This window comes from Equus przewalskii, chromosome 1, assembly GCF_037783145.1.
Source record: "Equus przewalskii isolate Varuska chromosome 1, EquPr2, whole genome shotgun sequence".
In the NCBI taxonomy this organism is placed as follows: Eukaryota; Metazoa; Chordata; class Mammalia; order Perissodactyla; family Equidae; genus Equus; species Equus przewalskii.
In genome coordinates this window covers 121,508,226-121,531,477 of record NC_091831.1, presented here as the reverse complement: position 1 = coordinate 121,531,477, position 23,252 = coordinate 121,508,226, and the positions used below count along the sequence as shown (strand labels likewise).

General features: G+C 36.4%; 1 protein-coding gene across 36 annotated transcripts in view; it reads right to left on the bottom strand.

Annotated features, from left to right (window-relative positions):
- MYO9A (myosin IXA) overlaps window positions 1-23,252 on the bottom strand; it is a 290,205-nt gene that overhangs the window by 225,883 nt on the left and 41,070 nt on the right. For all 36 annotated transcript variants that reach the window (XR_011527256.1, XR_011527254.1, XM_070576153.1 and 33 more), the window contains one exon: window positions 15,908-16,818. Coding sequence is in view for 34 of the 36 variants with exons in the window: in XM_070576153.1 (XP_070432254.1) it covers window positions 15,908-16,747 (840 nt within the window). In the remaining 2 variants the exon portion in view is untranslated. The remainder of the gene's footprint in view (window positions 1-15,907; window positions 16,819-23,252) is intronic.

Sequence of the window (23,252 nt, the reverse complement as noted above, 5' to 3'; positions counted from 1 at the left end):
TATGAATCGGTTTAGACTATGGAAATAAGAGGCCAACAGAAAACAGACTCTTATAAACGAGATTCTGAACACAAACTTCAAGGTAGCCACTAAACAAAAAAGCAGAACAGAGATACAAAAAATAAATAAGGAAAAAACAAAGAAACACATCATAAAAAACTACATAATTAAATGGGTAGACCAAAACACACAGGGCAAGAAACAAAGGAAATGCAGAAAATGAGTGATATAATGACAGCATTAAGACCTCATACATCAATAATCACCCTCAATGTAAACAGACTGAACTCTCCAATAAACAGGCACAGAGTGGTGAGATGGATTAAACAAAAAGATCCAACAATTAACTGCCTCCAGGAAAGACACCTCAGCTCCAATGACAAACAGAGGCTCAGAGTGAAGGGGTGGAAGACGATACTCCAAGCTAATGGCAAACAAAAGAAAGCAGGTGTCGCAATACTTATATCTGACAAAGTAGACTTCAAGATAAGGCAGGTAAAGAGAGACAAAGAGGGACAATATATAGTGATCAAAGGGACACTCCATCAGGAAGAAAAAACGCTTATAAATATCTATGCACCCAACACAGGAGCACCAAACACAGGAGCACCAAAGTTCATAAAGCAACTATTAACAAACCTAAAACAAGATATTAAAAATAACACAATAATACTAGAGGACCTCCACACCCCACTCACATCAATGGATAGATTATCCAGACAGAAAATCGACAAGGAAACAGTGGAATTAAATGAAAAGCTTACCCAGTTGGACTTGACAGACATATATAGAACATTCCTTCCAAACACTGCAGAACACACATTCTTCTCAAGTGCACAGGGAACATTCTCAAGGATAGACCATATGTTGGGAAACAAGGCAAGCCTCTATAAATTTTTAAAAATTGAAATAATAAGCATCTTCTCTGATCATAATGCTATAAAGCTAGAAGTTAATTACAAGAAAAAAGCTGAGAAGAGGACAAAGATGTGGAGACTAAACAACATGCTATTGAACAAGTAATAAATCACTGAAGGAATTAAAGGAGAAATCAAACAATATCTGGAGACAAATGAAAATGATAATATACCACACCAACTCATAGGGGATGCAGCAAAAGGCATATTACGAGGGAAATTCATTGCAATACAGGCTCACCTTAAGAAACAAGAAAAATCCCAAATAGGCAATCTCAAATCACATCTAACTGAATTGGAAAAAGAAGAACAAAGCCCAAAGTCAACAGGAGGAGAGAAATAATAAAAATCAGAACAGAAATAAATGCTATTGAAACAAAAAAGGCAGTAGAAAGGATCAATGAAACAAAGAGCTGGTTCTTTGTGAAGATAAATAAAACCGACAAATCCATAGCCAGATTACAAAGAAAAAAAGAGAGAAAGCTCACATAAAATCAGAAATGAAAGAGCAGAAATAATAACAGACTCCACAAAAATACAATGGAATGTAGGAGAATACTAAGAAAAACTATATGCCAACATAACGGATAACCTAGAGGAAATGGATAAATTCTTAGACTCTTATAACCTCCCACAGCTGAGTCAAGAAGAAACAGACAATCTGAATAGACCAATGACAAGCAAAGAGATTGAAACAGCAATCAAAAGCATCCCAAAGAATAAAACCCCAGGACCAGATGGCTTTCCTGGGGAATTCTACCAAACTTTCAGAGCGGACTTAATACCTATCCTTCTCAAGGTATTCCAAAAAATTAGGGAAGATGGAACGCTTCCTAACACATTCTACAAGGCCAACATGACTCTGATACCAAAACCCGACAAGGACAGCACAAAAAAGGAGAACTACAGGCCAATATCACTGATGAACATAGATGCAAAAAATCTCAACAAAATTTTGGCACCACGAATTCAGCAATACATCAAAAGGATCATACATCCCGATCAAGTGGGATTCATACCAGGGACACAGGGATGGTTCAACATCTGCAAATCAATCAATGTGATACACCACATCAACAAACTGAGAAATAAAAACCACCTGATCATCTCAATAGATGCAGAGAAAGCATCTGACAAGATCCAACAGACATTTATGATAAAAACTATTAACAAAATGGGGATAGAAGGAAATTACCTCAACATAATAAAGGCCACATATGACAAACCCACAGCCAACATCATACTCAATGGGCAAACACTTAGTGCCATCCCCCTGAGAATAGGAACAAGACAAGGATGCCCCCTATCACCACCCTTATTCAACATAGTACTGGAGGTTTTGGCCAGAGCAATTAGGCAAGAGAAAGGAATAAAAGGAATCCAAATAGGGAGGGAAGAAGTGAAACTTTCGCTGTTTGGTGACGACATGATCTTACACATAGAAAACTCCAAAAAATCCATTGGAAAAGCAATAGAAATAATTACAGCTACAGTAAAGTTGCAGGGTACACAGTCAACTTAGAAAAATCACTTGCTTTTCTATACTCCCATAATGAACTTACAGAAAGAGAACTCAAGAATATGGTTCTATTTGCAATCACGACTTAAAGAATAAAGTACCAAGGAATAAATTTAACCAAGGAGGTGAAGGACTTATACAATGAAAACTATAAGACATTACTGAGAGAAACTGATAAGGACTTAAAGAGATATAAAGAGATTCCTTGCTCATGCATCAGAAGAATAAACATAGCTAAAATGTCCACACTACCCAACGCAATCTACAGATTCAATGCAATCCCTATCAGAATCCCAATGACATTCTTCACAGAAATAGAGCAAAGAATATTAAAATTCATACAGGGCTATCAAAGACCCCAAATTGCTATGGCAATCCTGAGAAAAATGAACAAAGCTGGAGGTATCACAATCCAATGTTTGGATAAAGAAGGTATGGTATATATATACAATGGAATACTACTCAGCCAGTAAAAAAGACAAATTCACCCCATTTGCAATAACATGGAAGGACCTAGAGGGAATTATGCTAAGTGAAATAAGCCAGTCTGAGAAAGACAAACACCAGATGCTTTAACTCATATGTGGAATACAAACAAGTACTGCGACAAAGAAAACAGTTCAGTGGTTACCAGGGGATGGGGGATCAACACAGGGGGTGAAGGGGAGCATTTATGTGGTCAAAGTCGAGAAATAATGTACAACTGAAATCTCACATTGATGTAAGCTATTATGAACTCAATAAAAAATTCAAAAAAAAAGTTAGGAAAAGACAAAAAAAAAGAAAGAAAGAGAGGGCTATTTCATAATGAAAAAAGAGCCAATTAATCAAAAGCAAGCACCTATAATCATAAATGTGTATGCACCAACAAGAGAAGTTCACACACAAGATGCAAAACCTAACAGAACTTAAAGGAGTAATGGACAAATCTACAAGTATAGCTGAAGGTTATCAAGACCTCTCTCTCTCTCAAGAATTGAGAGAATAAGTGGACAGAAAATCGTAAAGGACGTACTGGACTTCAACACCACTATCACCCAAATTAACGAGATTGATGCATATAAAACATTCCACCCAATAAGAGCTGAATACACATTTTCTTAAGTGCATATGAGAATACTTACCAGGAAAGACCATATTCAATATATTCAAAAGGATTCCAGTCACAAATGTAATATTATCCAACCACAAGATAATTAAATTACAAATCAATAACAGATAGGATCTAAATATTTGTAAACTAAATAACAGAAATCTAAGTTTCTTTGAATCTTCTTTGAACCCATGTTCAAAGAATTCATGAATTCACTCCATTCAATTCAAATCAAAGAATGAATCAAGAGAGAAATCAACAAACATTTTGAACTAGGCGAAAATGAACACACAACATATCAGAATTTGTGAGATGTCACTAAAGCAGTACTTAGGGGAGAATTTATAGCACTAAATGACTTTATCAGAAAAGAAGAAAGGTCTCAAACCAATGACCACAGATACCACACTAAGAAACTAAAAAAGAACAAATTTGGGGCTGGTCCCGTGGCCGAGTGGTTAAGTCCGCCGCTCCACTGCAGGTGGCCCAGTGTTTCGTTGGTTCGAACCCTGGGCGCGGACATGGCACTGTTCATCAAACCACGCTGAGGCAGCGTCCCACATGCCACAACTAGAAGGACCCACAACGAAGAATACACAACTATGCTATGTACCTGGGGGCTTTGGGGAGAAAAAGGGGAAAAAATAAAATCTTAAAAAAAAAGGAGGTGGGCGGAGCAAAATGGCGGGGTGAGCTGACCCGGGATTCTCTCCCCTCCAAAATACAACAAAAGATTGGAAGAACTGAATTTCAGAGAATAAACATAATGCCAGCTCGTCAGAGACCTACAATACCAAGAAGGCAGAGATCATAACCTTGCTTACACCTTCGGAGGCACCGGAACAGTAGGAGAGAACATCACTCCCTCCCCTAGAGTCTGCGATGTCTGCAGCGCGGGTCAGGAAGGAGCGGGTGAGGGGTCACGCGACCAGGGGATCATCCAGGACTCCTGCCGCTGATTCAGTGGAGACCCACTGACGGGGGGAAAGCTTCTGTCCGCGGGGACCCTATAGATCAAGGGCCTTGGGAGACCAGAGAACAGAACTGATCTGAACCCAGACAGGCGCGTGTGAATAACAGCCCCTCCCCCCTAACAAAGCCAGTGGGCGCAGCCATCTTGCCCCGAAGGCGGAGAGCTAACACGCCGCTCTCGACCCCCATCTAGTGGCGACAGGCTGTAACTGCAACTGAATTCTACCACCATGAGAAAAAATCGCTCCTCTACCATCCAGCAATTTATAAAAGCCCCAGACCAGAAGGAAAACAATAAAAACACAGAATTAAGTCCTGAGGACTTGGAATTAGGTAAACTAAGTGATAATGAATTCAGAGCAGCTATAATCAAAAAACTCAATGAGGTAGAGAGAAAGATAGAGAAACAAGCCGAGTTCTGGAGTTACTTCACAAAAGAGACTGAAATCATAAAGAAGAATCAAACAGAATTACTTGAGATGAAAAACACAATTGACCAGATAAAACAGAATACGGATTCCCTGAATGCCCGTGTAGACAACCTAGAGGAGCAAATCAGCATAATCGAGGACAGACAGGCTGAATGGCGCCAGACAGAGGAAGAAAGAGAACTAAGAATTTAAAAAAATGAGGAAAATCTCCGAAAGATAATGGATTCAATGAGGAGTAAGAACATAAGGATCATAGGAATTCCCAAGAATATGGAAAAGGAAAATGGAGCAGAAAGTGTGCTTAACGAAATTATTGAAGAGAACTTCCCAAATCTAGGGATCAACGGAGAAATGTGTGTAGAGGAGGGTTTTAGATCTCCTAGATTTGTCAATGTAAAAAGACCCACGGCAAGGCACATAATAGTAAAGTTGGCACATAGGAATGATAAGGAAAGAATACTCAGGGAAGTAAGAAAAAAAAAGAGAATAACCTATAAAGGAGCCCCTATCAGACTATCAGTGGATTTCTCTACAGAAACCCTACAAGCTAGGAGAGAAGGGAGTGATATATTCAAAGCTTTAAAGGATAAAAACCTTCAGCCAAGAATACTCTATCCAGCAAGAATTTCCTTCAGATATGAGGGAAAAATTAAATCTTTTCCAGACAGACAAAAGTTAAAGGAATTTGTAACTAAAAGCCCTCCATTACAAGAAATCCTCAAGAAGGCTCTCATACTTGAAAAAAGAAAAAAGGGAGAAAGGGGACACAATCCACAGACTAGGGAGACCAATGGATAGAAACAGAACAGGATAGCAAATATTCAACTATAGCATTAGGGTAAAAATAAGGAAACTACCAAAACAAGGACGATCTTAGCACTCTAACTACAAATTAATAAGACGAGTTGGAATAAAAAATGAAAATAATTATTTAGGAGGGGAAGAGCAAAGGGTCTAAGGTAGTATTGGTCGAGTAAGTAAGAGACCACCAGAGAATAGACTATATTATACACGAGATTCTAAATACAAACTTCAAGGTAGACACTAAAATAAAGGACAGAACAGAGTCACAAATCATAGATAAGGAAAAATCTAAGAAACCCAGCATAAGAAATTGCACTATTAAATGGGTAGTCTAAAGCACACAGGAAAAGAAACACAGGAAACAAGATAATGAGCGACAGATTGACAGCATTAAGTCCACATGCATCAATAATCACTCTCAATGTGAACGGATTGAACTCTCCAATAAAAAGACAGAGTGGCAAAATGGATTAAAGAACAAGATCCAACAATTAGTTGCCTCCAGGAAACACACCTCAGCCCCAAGGACAAACACAGACTCAGGGTGAAGGGGTGGAGGACAATACTTCAAGCAAATAGCAAGGAAAAAAAGGCAGGTGTTGCAATTCTCATATCAGACCAAGTGGATTTCAAAATAAGACAGGTAAAGAGACACACAGAGGGACAATATATAATGATCAAAGGGACACTTCATCAAGAAGAAATAACGCTTATAAATATCTATGCACCCAACACAGGAGCACCAAGATTCATAAAGCAACTATTAACAGACCTAAAGGAAGATGTTAAAAACAACACAATAATAGTAGGGGACCTCAACACCCCACTCACATCAATGGACAGATCATCCAGACAGAAAATCAACAAGGAAATAGTGGAGCTGAATGAACAACTACAACAATTGGACTTAATAGACATATATAGATCACTCCACCCTGAAGGAGCTGAATACACATTCTTCTCAAGTGCACATGGAACATTCTCTAGGATAGACCATATGTTGGGAAACAAGACAAGCCTCTACAAATTTAAAAAAATTGAAATAATAACAAGCATCTTCTCAGATCATAGTGCTATAAGGCTAGAAATTAATTACAAGAAAAAAGCTGAGAAAGGCACAAAGATGTGGAGACTAAACAACACACTACTGAACAAGCAATGGATCATTGAAGAAATTAAAGAAGAAATAAAAAAATACCTGGAAACAAATGAAAATGATAGCATGCCATACCAACTCATATGGGATACAGCAAAAGCTGTATTAAGAGGAAAATTCATCGCAATACAGGCACATCTTAACAAACAAGAAAAATCCCAAATAAGCAACTTTAAAGCACAACTAACTGAACTAGAGAAAAAAGAACAAATGAAGCCCAAAGTCAGCAGAAGGAGAGAAATAACAAAAATCAGAGCAGAAATAAATACTATTGAAACGAAAAAGTCAGTAGAAGGGATCAATGAGACAAAAAGCTGGTTTTTTGAGAAGATAAATAAAATTGACAAACCACTAGCCAGGCTTACAAAGAAAAAAAGGGAGAAAGCTTAAATAAACAAAATCAGAAATGAGCGAGGAGAAATAACAACAGACTCTGCAGATACAACAGATTATAAGAGAATACTACAAAAAACTATATGCCAACAGAATGGATAACCTAGAGGAAATGGATAAATTCCTGGACTCCTACAATCTCCCAAAGCTCACTCAAAAAGAGGCTGACAATTTGAACAGACCAATCACAAGGAAAGAGATTGAAACAGCAATCAAAAACATCCCAAAGAATAAAACCCCAGGACAAGACGGCTTTCCTGGGGAATTCTACCCAACTTTCAGAGAGGATTTAATACCTATCCTTTTCAAGCTATTCCAAAAAATTAGGGAGGATGGAACACTTCCTAACACATTCTATGAGGCCAACATCACGCTGATACCAAAACCTGACAAGGACACCACGAAAAAAGAGAACTACAGGCCAATATCACTGATGAACATAGATGCAAAAATTCTAAACAAAATTTTGGCAACCAGAATTCAGCAATTCATCAAAAGAATCATACATCAGGATCAGGTGGGATTCGTACCAGGGACACAGGGATGGTTCAACATCTGCAAATCAATCAACGTGATACACCACATCAACAAACTGAGGAATAAAAACCACATGATCATCTCAATAGATTCAGAGAAGGCATTTGACAAGATCCAACAGCCATTTATGATAAAAACTCTGAACAAAATGGGCATAGAAGGAAACTACCTCAACATAATAAAGGCCATATACGACAAACCCATAGCCAACATCATACTCAATGGGCAAAAACTGAAGCCCATCCCCCTGAAAACAGGAACAAGACAAGGATGCCCTCTATCACCACTCTTATTTAACATAGTACTGGAGGTCCTGGCCAGAGCAATCAGGCAAGAAAAAGGAATAAAAGGAATCCAAATAGGGAGGCAAGAAGTGAAACTCTCGCTGTTTGCAGACGACATGATCTTATATATAGAAAACCCCAAAGAATCCATTGGAAAACTGTTAGAAGTAATCAACAACTACGGCAAAGTTGCAGGGTATAAAATCAATTTGCATAAATCAGTAGCATTTCTATACTCCAGTAATGAACCAACAGAAAAAGAACTCAAGAATACAATACCATTCACAATCGCAACAAAAAGAATAAAATACCTTGGGGTAAATTTAACCAAGGAAGTGAAGGACCTATATAATGAAAATTACAAGGTCTTTCTGAGAGAATTGGATGACGACATAAGGAGATGGAAAGACATTCCATGTACATGGATTGGAAGAATAAACAGAGTTAAAATGTCCATTCTACCTAAAGCAATCTACAGATTCAACGCCATCCCAATCAGAATCCCAATGACATTCTTTACAGAATTAGAACAAAGAATCCTAAAATTCATATGGGGCAACAAAAGACCCCGAATTGCTAAAGCAATCCTGAGAAAAAAGAACAAAACGGGAGGCATCACAATCCCTGACTTCAAAACATACTACAAAGCTACAGTAATCAAAACAGCATGGTACTGGTACAAAAACAGGTGCACAGATCAATGGAACAGAATTGAACAGCCCAGAAATAAAACCACACATCTATGGACAGCTTATCTTTGACAAAGGAGTTGAGGGCATACAATGGAGAAAAGAAAGTCTTTTCAACAAACGGTGCTGGGAAAACTGGAAAGCCACATGTAAAAGAATGAAAATTGACCATTCTTTTTCACCATTCACCAAAATAAACTCAAAATGGATTAAAGACCTAAAGGTGAGACCTGAAACCATAAGGCTTCTGGAAGAAAACGTAGGCAGTACACTCTTTGACATCAGTATTAAAAGGATCTTTTCGGACACCATGCCTTCTCAGAGAAAGGAAACAATAGAAAGAATAAACAAACGGGACTTCATCAGATTAAAGAGTTTTTTCAAGGCAAATGAAAACAGGATTGAAACAAAAAAACAACCCACTACCTGGGAAAAAATATTTGCAAGTCATATATCTGACAAAGGCTTAATATCCTTAATATATAAAGAACTCTTGGAACTCAATCACAAAACGTCAAACAACCCAATCAAAAAATGGGCTGGAGACATGAACAGACATTTCTCCAAAGAAGATATACTGATGGCCAATAGGCACATGAAAAGATGCTCATCATCGCTGATCATCAGGGAAATGCAAATCAAAACTACACTAAGATATCACCTTACACCCGTTAGAATGACAAAAATATCTAAAACTAATAGCAACAAATGTTGGAGAGGTTGTGGACAAAAAGGAACCCTCATACACTGCTGGTGGGAATGCAAACTGGTGCAGCCACTATGGAAAACAGTATGGAGATTCCTCAAAAAACTAAAAATAAAACTACCATACGATCCAGCCATCCCACTACTGGGTATTTATCCAAAGAGCCTGAAGTCAGCAATCCCAAAAGTCCTGTGCACCCCAATGTTTATTGCAGCACTGTTTATAATAGCCAAGACGTGGAAGCAACCTAAGTGCCCATCAACAGACGAATGGATAAAGAAGATGTGGTACATATATACAATGGAATACTACTCAGCTGCAAAACAGAACAAAATCATTCCATTTGCAATAACATGGATGGACCTTGAGAGAATTATGTTAAGTGAAATAAGCCAGCAAGAGAAAGATAATCTGTGTATGACTCCACTCATATGAGGAATTTAAAACTATGGACCAAGAACAGTTTAGTGGATACCAGCGGAAAGGTGGGGTGGGGGGTGGGCACAAAGGGTGAAGTGGTGCACCTACAACATGACTGACAAACATTAATGTACAATTGAAATTTCACAAGATTGTAACCTATCAATAACTCAATAAAAAAAAATATTAGGAGAAAAAAAATCTTAAAAAAGAAATTAAAACAAAATTAAAAAAAAGAACAAATTAAATGTAATATAAGCCAAAAAATAATAAAGATCAAAGCTGAAATTAATGAAATATGAAAGACCAAAATAACAACAACAAAATCCATGAAACCAAAAGCTGGTGCTTGTATAATAAAACACTATTCCAATAAATTTTAGAACTTAGATTAAGCAACTTCCTAGAAAGACACTAAAAGTACCATAACTTACTCAAGAAGAAATAGGTAACATGAATAACTGTATCTACTCTAAAAATTGAAACTTTGTTTAAAATCTTCCTGCAAAGAAAACACCAGGCCCAGATTGCTTCATTAATAAATTCTAATATTGATAGTAGAAAAAAACTACCCGTTCTACACAACTCTTCCAAAAATATAAGAGAAGACTTCCCAACTCACTCTCAAGAGGCCAGAATTATCCTGATACAACAACAAAAAAAAGATATTAAAGAAAACAATATTTCTCATGACCACAGATGCAAAAATTCTAAAAAAAACTTTAGCAAACCAAACCCAGCAATACATTAAAGGATAATACATCATGACCCAAGCAGTGTTCATCCCAGGAATGCTGGGCTGGTTTACCATTCCAAAATCCATCAATATAATTCACCATATTAACAAACTATATTTTTTAAACCATATGACCATCTCAAAAGACACAGAAAAAGCATCTGACAAAATCCAACATCCATTTCTCACAAAAACTCTAAACAAGGTAGGAATAAAAGGATATGGCCTCTATCTAATAAAGAGTATCTACGCAAAACCAACAGCTACCATCACACTTAATGTTTAAAGACTGAATGCTTTCCCCCAGTACAAGGATGTTGCTTTCACCACTTCTATTCAACATTATACTGGAGTAGCCAGTGAAACCTGCAAGGAAAAAAAGAATTCCATATTGGAAAGAAGGAAATAAAACTGTCTTTTTATTCACAAACATAATTTCCTATATGGAAAAGCCAATGGAAACCACAAAAAAAACTATCAGAACTAATATTTGCATCTAGCCAGGTTGTAAAATACAAAATCAATATACCAATATCAACTGTTTTTATACTCTAGGAACAAACGAAAATTTTTAACCACCACTTATAAAGGAATCAAAAAAATACTGAGATACATCTTACCAAAGATGTGAAAGATCTGTACATTAAAAACAAAAAAATACTGCTGAGAGAAATTAAAGATCTTAATAAATGAAGAAATAAATTTGGTTATGGGTCAGATGACTTAATATTGTTACCACGTCAATTCTCCCCAAATTGAACTACAGATTCAACACTGTCCCAATCAAAGTCCCAAAAAGCTTTTATAAGAAAACTGACAATCTAGTTCTAAAATTCATACGGAGATGCCAAGAACTTAGAATACCCAAACAACTCTGCAAAAGAAGAACAAAACTGGAGGGTCAATACTACCTAACTTCAAAATTATAAAACTACATAATGAAAATAATGTGGCATTGCCATAAAGACAGACAAACAGATCAATTAAACAGAAGACAGAATCCAGAAATGAGCCCACATATATATGGACAAATAATTTTTTGATGATTTTTTAACAAAGACATCAAGGCAACAAGGTGAAGACAGTACAGTCTTTCAACAAAAGGTGCTGTAAAAAGTGGATATTTATAGGTAAACATTTGATCTATACCTCCCACCATATACAAAAACGAACTCAAAATGTATCACAGACCTAAATGCAAAATCTGAAATAATAAAAGCAATGGAAAAAAACATAGGAGAAAATCTTTGCAACGATGGGTTAGGCAAATTTTCTTAAATATGACACCAAAAGCACAATTCATAAAAGAAAAAAATGGCTAAAATGAACTTCATCAAAATTTAAAATTCTGGGGCAGGCCCAGTGGCATAGTGGTTAAGTTCATGTGCTTGGCTTCAGAGGCCCAAAGTTCACAGGTTCAGATCCCAGGCGTGGACATACACATCGGTCATCAAGCCATGCTGTGGTGGCATCTCACATACAAAACAGAGAAAGACTGGTAAAGATGTAAAGACTGGTAAAGCTTAGCGGCAATCTTCCTCAAGCAAAAAGAAGAAAAATCTTCCTCACAAAAAAAGAAAAAAAAATTAAATTCTGCCCTTCAAAAGGTACTTTTAACAGAGGGTTAAATCTGGGAGAAATTTCACCAAGAAGTAAAAGATGAAAGATATACAGTGAAAACTATAAGACATTAATGAAAGAAACTGAACAAGACAAATATATGGAAAGATATTCTGTCCTCAAGGATTGCAAGAATTAATATTGTTAAAATCTCCATACTATCCAAAGGAATCTACAGATTTAATGCAATTCCTATCAAAATGGCATTTTTCACAGAAACAGAAAAAACAATCCTAAAATTTGTATGGAGCCACAAAAGACCCCAAATAGCCAAAGCAATCTTGAGAAAGATGAACAAAGCTGGAGGCATCACACTTCTGATTTCAAACTATAATAAAAATCAACAGTAATCAAAACAGTATGGTATTAGCATGAAAACATACATATAATCAATGAAAAAAAATGGAGCACCCAGAAATAAACCCATGCATATATGGTCAATTATTTGACGCAAAGGAGCCAAGAATACACAATGGGGAAAGGACAGTCTTTTCAATAAATGGTGCTGGGAAAACTGGGCAGTCACAGGCAAAAGATGGAAACTGGACTTCTATCTTACACCACACACAAAAAAAATCAACTCAAATGGATTAAAGTCTTGAATGTAAGATCTGAAACCATAAAACTCCTAGAAGAAAACTCAGGGGGTACGATATCAGTCTTGGATTTTTCAGATTTGACACCAAAAGCAATGGCAACAAAAGCAAAATAAACAAGTGGCACTACATCAACCTAAAAAGCTTCTGCACAGCAAAGGAATCATCAATAAAATGAAAAGGCAACCTAACAAATGAGAAAAAATATTTACAAATCATATAACTCATAAGGGGTTAACATCCAAAATATATAAAGAATTCATACAAGTCAATAGCAAAAAAACAAACAACCTGATTACAAAATGGGCAGAGGAACTGAATAGACATTTTTCCATAAAAGACCTACAGATGGCCAAGAGGTGCATGGAAAGGTACTCAACATCACTAATCATCAGGGAGATGCAAATTAAAACCACAGTGAGATATAACCTCGCACCTGCTAGAATGGCTTTCATCCAAAAGACAAAAAAAAAAATTGTTAGCAAGGATGTAAAAAAAAGGGAACGCTTGTGCACTGTTGGTGGGAATGTAAATCGGCACAGCCACTATGAAAAACAGAATGGAGGTTCCTCAAAAAATTAAAAAACAGATCATACAATCCAGCAGTTCCACTCTGAATATCTATCTGAAGGAAATGAAATCACTATCTCAAAGAGATTTCTGCACCTCCCATGTTCACTGCAGCATTATTCATAATAGCTAAGATATGGAGACCTAAGTGTCCGTTGACAGATGAAGAAATGAAAACGATGTGGTATGTATCTAAAATGGAATATTATTCAGTCATAAAAAAGATGGAAATCTTGCCATTTGAGACAACATGGATAGACCTTGAGGGCATTATGCTAAGTGAGATAAGTCAGACAGAGAAAGATAAATACTATACAATCTCACTTATATGTGGAATCTAAAAAAATTGAACTCACAGAAACAGAGAGAAGATTGGTGGTTGCAGGAGGGGGGAACAGGTGAAGGTGATCAAAAGGTATAAACTTTCAGTTAATAAGATAAATAAGTTCTGGGGATGTAACGTGCAGTATGATGACTACAGTACTATATTATAGGGGGCCGGCTCCGTGGCCAAGTGGTTAAGTTCACATGCTCTGCTTCGGAGGCCCAGGGTTTCGCCAGTTTGGATCCTGGGTGCACACATGGCATCACCCAGTAAGCCATGCTGAGGCGGCATCCCACATAGCACAACCAGAAGGACCTACAACTAGAATAAACAACTATGTACTAGGGGCTTTGGGGAGAAGAAGAAAAAAAGAAGACTGGCAAGAGATGTCAGCTCAGGTGCCAATCTTTAAAAAAAAAAAAAGTACTGTATTATATATTTGAAAGTTACTGAGACAGTAAATCTTAAAAGTTCTCATCTCAAGAAAAAAAATTTGTAATTCTATCAAGTGATGGATGTTGAATAAACTTATTGTGGTAATCATTTCACAATATAAACATATATTAAACCATTATGTTGTATGCCTTAAACTAATACAATGTTATACATCAATTATATCTCGAGAAAATTTTTTAATTCTGCTCTTCAAAAGGTATTACTAAGAGAGGGTTAAATCTGGGAGAAAATGTGTGCAAAATATGTATGTGATAAAGGATTTGCACCCAGCATACACAAAGAACTCTCAAAATGCAACAATAAGAAAACCCAGTAACAAGTTTAGCAACAGATTCTGACAGACACTTAGCCAAAGCAGATATAATGACGACAAATAAACACGTGAAAAGGTGTTCACGTCATTAGTCACTATAGAATTAAAACCACAATGAGATACCACCATATACTTATTAGAAAGGCTAAAATTAAAAAGAGTGACTATACTGAGGGTTAGCAAGGATATGGAGTAAATGGAACTGTTATACACTGCTTGGTGGAAATATAAAATGGCATGTACGATCACTTTGGAAAGTTTGGGAGTTTCTTAAAAAGTTAAACATACACTTTTCACCTAGGAAAAAATTCCACTGCTAGGTATTTACCCAAGAAAAAAGAAAGTGTACATCTACACAAAGACTTACATACAGCTTTAAGTGTAACAGCCCCAAACTGGAACAACCCAAATGTCCATCAACAGGTGAATGGACAAAGAGTGGTATACCCATACAATGGATACTATCTTAGCAAAAGGAATGAATTATTGACACACACAACATGGATGAATCTCAAAATAATTATACTGAGTGAGAGAAGTCAAACATAAAAGAGTATATACTATATGATTCCATTTATACAAAATTGTAGGGAAAAAAACTAATCTATAGTGACAGAAAACACTTAAGTGGTTTCTTGTAGATGAGTGGGCTGGAAGGCGTGTGAGAGAGGGATTACAAAGAGATATGAGGAAACTTCTGGAATAAAAGATATGTTCAGTATCTCGACTTCGGTAGTGGTTTATAATGAGTATTTATAAAGGTCAAAATTTATCAAATTATACACTTTAAATATGTGCAATTTACTATAGCTCAATTATACCTCACAAAAATCTCTCAAACAAAATACTAAGAAATATTACCTTTCTCTTTCAGCTCTAAAACAAAAATAATACATTCTCTTTCCTTGTTACCCTTGATAGTACTACTTCTAAAACATTACAAAACTAAAAATTTTTCCCATATTTTACACATTTTCAAAAGTGAACCCTTGGAATTTCTACGCTAGACACAAATGTTAAGTTTGCAAAGACAGAAACATACTGACAAGAATATTTTCCCCAACCACCTACTTCCACAACCCGGTTACTGGGAGTCTTGCCCCTGGTATATCCCCCTTTACAAGGGTATACATATGACTCCAATGATCTTTCTTTTGCATCACTATGACCCAAAGACATCCTTTGAAAAAAATATTGCCACTGTCACACTCAATCTTCCACATTGCCTTTTCTGCTTTCCCATCTTCTGGTTTTCCTTGATAACTAAAAATGATGCCTATACCTCTGTTGAGTTTCATTTTCTCACATCTACCAAATTTTAATTTTTTAAGATATGTTTAAGAGTAAGAAAACTATTTCTACACACTTACCTCAAGTACTGGTCCAGCTCCAAGAATAATCTGTTCTACACCACTGGCAAATCCTTTCTGACTGAGAGCAGTAAGGTGATGAATAAGAAAGTTTGTGCTTTGAGTCTTCCCGGAACCACTCTCTCCAGAAATCACAATACACTGATTCTTTTTGCGCTGAAGCATAGCATGATAAGCTACATCAGCCACAGCATAAATGTGCGGCTCAAGTTTTCCCAGTTGGTGGTTATCATACATTTTGACATATTTGGGGTTATAAATAGGAAGAAATTTGAATGGGTTAATAACTATTAGAATACTGCCAACATACGTATAAATTTTTTCATGCTTAAAGCGATTTCGTAGATTTTCTAAGAGAGTTTTCTCATTCAAATCAGGTAAACTACATAAATCATCAAAGTCTTTCTGTTGAGGCTGTGGAAGAAAACCCCGTTCCATCATCCTGCGACGTTCTTCTGTTACCCGGAGCCATGACTGAAGACTACCATAATGGATTGATCCATCAAGGTTTTTTTCTCTCAGAAGAAAGCGGTAGTCCTCTCCACTCAGGCGATTTTCCAGAGCCATTCGGGGCCACAACATCATTCGCTGAACTGGACAGTCTGTTGGATTGAGTATCCATTCTTCTCCACCAAATTCCTTTACTTCTGCTAGTACGTAACATTTTGTTTTGTCAAGATTAAGCCTGTTTATGAGAGATTCAATCACCTCAGCAGCTGTGGAGTTTTTTCTGGCAGGAATTGGACAGTAGATTGTCCCTTCTGAAATTGTCCCAGGATATATACGTAATGTATGTTCATTATCCTCAAAGCGTCGTCTTCCTCCATCATTTATATTCATATTGGATCCTGTCCCATCAGCATGGATAGTACGTGTTCAAGACTGTGCAAACCATTTTCGTGGCAAAAGAACTGTAATATAAAAGATGTGAAACATTTAGAAGTCATATTAGACAATCATTGCTTTCCGATGCTCAAGAAAGGCAGGCTTAACAATCATGTTGATTACATCTTTTAGAACACAAAATCCTAACTCTTCTCTCAGTATAGGAACAGTCTTGAAAACAGTCTCATTGAGACCACGTAGCATTACATTTTATTGTGCAGATCTGAAAACCTTCTAAAATAGCAACTTACCAAAAAATTTTTTCAATGTTTTATTAACAATTCAAAATCCAAAGAGTACAAAGAATTTATTTTGCCCCCTACTATCTCAAATGTTTCTAAAAGTACTTGGGATCATAATCAAGTTCTTTTTTTATATTTAAAGAGCCTCAGTGAAGACTGGATTAAGATGGACAGAATAAACACACAAATCTAATCACCCTGGACCCAAAAGCTCTCATACTTAAAAAAATCAAGAAAGAATGCCACCAATGGAGTAAAAATTTTGTGAAATTAAAAACAGTAAGAAGATGAGATCAGATAAACAGAAATTAAACTAGTTGAAGTTATAACTAAGATAACAATGAGAGAAACCTGCCAAAGAACAGACATATTTTCAAGGACTTCTGGCTCTCACTCTCCACTTTCCCCAAGGTGAAGAGGTAAGGGAGGCAACAAAAAGATCCTGCCCCCGGCTTGCTGAACAAAGCTGACAAAATCATAAACTAGGCACCATCATAAATTTTATTCAACCTTCCCTTGTCCTTCAATCCCACCTTTTTATCTAACCTTATTTCATTCCTTACAGTATTCTGCATATTCTTCGAATCTTCTCAAACCTCACATACCACACCTCTAGAAGAATGATTTCAACTTTTATACCTCACTGAGAAAATAGTAACTTCCTTTAAATGACTTCTCCAACTCAAAATGTATTCCTATTTTCATCTCATCTCTGTTCTTCCATTCCTGTCAAGAGAGAAAATATGTCCCACATCCTTTCCAGGGCTAATAAAACCCATTTCTTATCATCTCCATCAGTAACCTGCCCCATCGAAAAACCACCGTCATGAGTTAGCAATCTTTCCCTTTTTACTAATTTCATCCTTTAACATACAAAGATGCTGTTATTAAAAAAAAAAGAAAAATACCTTCATTTACTTCTCTCTCATACTATTACATATTTGTCAAAGTCCTCTAATGAAGAAACTTTGTTTTTCATCTTTTTCCTAGACGACGTTTTAAACACAGAGAATATTACAGAACATATAAAAAGCAGCCATATATCTATCATCCAAATTCAACAAGTTTGAAAACTGCTATAATTCCCCCAGATCATTTTAAAATCAAATAAAAAATATCAGAGATATAGTTAAAGCTTCTTCCATTGCTCTGCAGAGGTAATCACTATCCTGAGGCTGGTATTATTCCCATACATGTTTTTATATTTTTATTATATATGTGGGTCTCCCTAAACTATATATAGTACAGTTTCAGTTTTGCAAGCTTTAAAAAAAATGGTATCATACTATATTTAATAGTCTGCATCTCACTTTAACTTAATATTGTCTTTTCTATGTATAAATGGTGATGTATGGAAAGTTCATTAACTTATAATATGTCATTGTATGTAGATTCATTAATCGTAACACTCTGGTGGGGGATGTTGATAACAGGGGTGGCTATGCATGTGGTGGGGGCCGGCAGGGAGTATATGGCAAGTCTCTGTACCTTCCACTCAATTTTGCTGTGAACCTAAAAATGCTCTAAAAAATACAGGATTTATTTTTTAAATCCCTTTGTATGATTATACCACAATTTATCAATCTACTGTCCTTCTACTGAACACCTAGAATGTTTCCAATAGAACACTATTAAAACAATGCCGTAATTCTAACACATGTCTCTTCAGGTGCCTTTGCTAGAATTTCTCTGAGCTTTACACCTAGGAGGGGAATTGCTGGGCTTTAAGCCTCTTCAAATTTACTAGATGGGGCCGAGCTGGCCCTGTGGCCAAGTAGTTAAGTTCACGCACTCCAATTCAGCGACCCAGGGTTTCACTGGTTCAGATCCTGGGCACAGGCATGGTACCACTCGTCAGGCCACACTGAGTCAGTCCCACGTGCCACAACTAGAAGAACCCACAACTAAAAAATATACAACTATGTACTGGGAGGATTTGGGGAGAAAAAGCAAAAAAAAAAAAAAATTTACTAGACATTAACAAAATGTCCTCCAAAATAGGTGTACCAACTGATTATTTCAGTCAGTATAACAAGAGCTCACATTTCTCTGCCTCCTTACCAAAAGTTAGTATTGTCAGACTTGATTTTCTGCCTCTATAAGTGTAAAAAGCTATCTTATTACTTTAATTTGCATTTACCTGATTACTAGTGAGGATAAGCAACTCTTATTTGCCATTTGGGCTAAGTTGCTTATTCATTTTCCCTTTTTGAGTTGTCTTTTCCTAATTGGTTTGAATGAGTTTTTCATATATCCTGGATATTCATCAATTTTCAGTTGAATGTGTGACAAACATCACCTACCAATCAGTGGCTTATCTTTCTATTTTGTTTACATTGCCCTTTGTTATAGAGAAGTTTTTCTCTTTTTTTTTTTAAGGGTTTTTTTTTTTTCTTTTAGATTTTTTTTTCTCCCCAAAGTGCCCCCAGTACACAGTTATATATTTTCAGTTGTGGGTCTTTCTAGTTGTGGCATGTGGGATGCCACCACAGCATGGCTTGATGAGCGGTGCCATGTCCACGCCCAGGATCCGAACTGGCGAAACCCTGGGCCGCCGAAGTGGAGCACTCGAACTTAACCACTCAGCCACGGGGTCAGCTTTCGAAGATTTTATTTCTAGTAGTCAAATTTATCAATCCTTTAAAGGTTATAAATTATTTATTTTTTAATAAACAACATTAACAACAAGTGGAGTTAACTCTTATTGTGTGTTTATTTGTACTGTCATTTTTCTAAGCATTTCACATGGATTATTTAATTTAATCCTCACAATTCCTTCTTACAGGCTGTTTTTATCATCCTCCTCCTCATTTTACAAATGAGAAAACACAAAAAGATTATGTAACTTGCCCAAAGTCATAACTAGAATGTGAGAAAGTTTTGATTTGAAGTAGGCAATCTGGTTCTAATGGCTCTGTAAGTATTACCTCCTGGTATAGTTTTTAAAAATCCTTCCTTATCTTGAGGACATAAAGTTATTATCCTATATTTTCTTCTAAAAGGCCTAAGTTTTGCTTTTCTCATTTACATCTTTTTAATAAATATAAAATTTATTTTCATGTATGCTGTGAGACATGGCTCTCAACTATTTTCACATCAATTCAGATCAGTAATTGAACCAGCACCACAATGAAGAACCTAATCTTTCCCAACTGATTTATAATGCTATATTCATCATGTGGCAAATTCCATATAAATATCAATCTGTTCTGGGCTCTGTATTCTGTTCCACTAATCTGTCTGTCTATCCCTGAGCCTGTCTTAATTATTATAGCTCTATAATTTTTGAATCTCAATTTGTTTCTTTAATGTTACTCTAGCCATTTACTCTACTACGAGAATCTTATGATCAGCACGTCAATTCTCATGAAAAAACCTTTCGGCATTTTGATAGACACTGCATTGATTTGAAAGATTAATACTGGAAAAATCTGACATCCTATTGACTCCCCATTTGTGAATTCCACGTTGTTGTTGTTTTTAAATTACACTATTTTTCACTTCTAAGTTTTGTCATTTTCATATCCACCAGTTCTTTTTTCTACCGATTTAAATTTCATAATTGTTTTAATTTAAGGGATACTACTCCTTCACTTATCTCCTTGAAAATCCTAAATATATAATTTGATATTTTTCAGACTAACATTATGATGTCATCCAGAGTGAACTGCTCTTCTGATTGCTTTCATATCTTTCTCAGAATTAGATGGCCTAATTTGTTTCAGAATTTACATTTACAGGTGCACTTTTTTTTTTTTTTGGTGAGGAAGATTGGCCCTGAGCTAACACCCGTTGCCAGTCTTCCTCTTTTTGCTTGAGGAAGACTGTCCTGAGCTAACATCTGTGCCAATCTTCCTCTATTTTATATGTAAGATGCCACCACCGCATGGCTTGACAAGCAGTGTGTCAGTCCAATCCTGGGATCCGAACTCATAAACCCCAGGCTGCAGAAGCCGAGAACATGAACTTAACCACTATGCCACTGGGCTGGCACCCAGGTGCACTTTTTGATGGAAGATATTTTTTTGTTTTTCATACATTTATCAAGAACCTACTATTTCCTACTTTTTTGTAAAATAATTGCAATACCATTAATTGCATCTTGAAAAACTAAGAATTTTTAGTATTACTGGTCAGTGTCCAATTTCCCCAATTATCTTATAAATATTTTTCTTACAGTTGATCCATTCAAATCAGGAGATCTGTCATGCAGTAACAGTGAAGATATGCTCTGAGCTGGCAGGTTCCTAGTTGTAAAGCCATGTTTGTGTCCTCCTGAATCCTTAGGTATAGGTTTCATATACTGTGGCCTACGGCAGCAGTCAGCAGCAAAACTACTCCTTACAGTCAAGCAGGCTCTGCCCTGCACTACTGCAAGAGACACATTGCCTAACTACAGTCTGATCTCTAAAGATGTACAATATGGCAGCCCTAGAACTAATCTCAGAAATATGTTTTTCAACAGAGGAAACACTACCTATCCTGACCCGTGGTTTCCAACAAGGAGCCCAATTCCAATGACACCTCCTCATTAGCTCAAGGAAGCCAAAACCTCAGCTGCTTTACATGCAGGTTTGCAGCCATAGCCCCACTCATTGCTTTGTGTTCTATTACCTGAGATACGTAAATGTTTATCTTTTTTGAGCCCCATTTATGTCAGTTTGGTTTTCTATTTTCCTTACTTTATCAATCATTGCTTTATGTTTGGAAAAAATGGATTGCCTCAAAATAGCACTCACAAATCCATCTTGACAGCAAGCCATGAGCATTTATCACAATCTTCTGGAAAACGTTTTTAAAAATATACATTTCTAGGCCCAATAATGGTTCTGAGGTTGGGAAACATAGGCAATTCTCTTGTTGCTGGTCTACAGAATAGTATTTGGGAATCAGTGGTCTGTATTTCCACTCTCCACTCCCTCACCACTCGTCCCACATAGTGAGCTACTGCCAATGTGCTCGGAAAATGTCACCAGTTAGCATAAAGTTGCCAAATCCAAAGCCCTCTTCTCTCAATCTTCATCTTAACATCCCATACTACAGCATTTGATTAAGGTGGCCATCTTCTCAATCTTGAAACTGCCCTCACAAAAGAATTATTTTTCTTACAATCTTCCTGATAGGCTCGATCTTTTTTTTTATTCACTCTTACAGCTCTTTTTCCACTACCTCAACTTAAAAATAAAAATATTCCCCCAGTTTCCAGTCTCAACCCAGCGCTTTTTTATCTGAATGATTTTACCTAGTCCTCTACCTATAATTCATGCCATTATCTATTATCCATGGATGCTTCTGCACTACAGTGGCAGAACTGAGCACCTGTGGCAGAAACCATATGATCCACAAACATATGTGGCCCTTAAAAGAAAAAGTTGGTCAACCTCTATTCTAGGCTAATTACTAAAAAATAGGAAAAAAATATACCTTCCCAACTAGCATAGTAAAAAAGTGGAAGGATAAAAAACAGTCAATTCAAAAGAAGGCAAGAAATGGGGGTGGGGGTGAGAACAGATGGGACAAACGGAAAGCAAACTAAATAAATCAGCAACTGTATTAAGTGTAAATGCTCCAGTTAAAAAACAAAGATCGTCAGACCAGATTTTTAAAATCCAACTACATGCTGTCTTCAATAGACACATACCTACAGTATAAGGGTACAAAATCTGAAAGTAAAAAAATAGAAGATATCTCATGTAAATTCTAACAAAAATAAAGTTGGTATAATCAAAATAATATCAAGCAAAATAGAAAAAGAAAGTTAGGTTAAATACCTCTTAGGACCCTTTTAGCTCTTACATACTACAGTTGTAGGTTTAGGCCTGAAACAAAGGTCTCTGGATACCACTGGTGACCCTGAAAAGCAGGAAACTGAAAGAACTATAAGAAGTTAAGGAGGAAGTGATAGTTTGGCAAGTAAGCAGACTAGGCAGTTAATCAAATCTGCAAGAAAGCAAAGGAGTGTGAATGAAATTTTTATTAACTAGAGGGCTTGGGAGCACATCTTTCAGTTATAAATAGAAGCAAGCAGAGAAGTAAAAAAGGAAAGGTCTAAGTGATGAGCTAAAGTTCTTTGGTAAACAAGACTAAATGAGATGTAGGTCAAAAGTGGACAGGGACCTCTCCCAGAAAGAAAAAAAGACACTATATCTCTTTTTTGAAAGAATTAAAAAAAAAAAAAGAAGATGGGCTGATGGGCTGAGAAACAGCTTTACATAAGA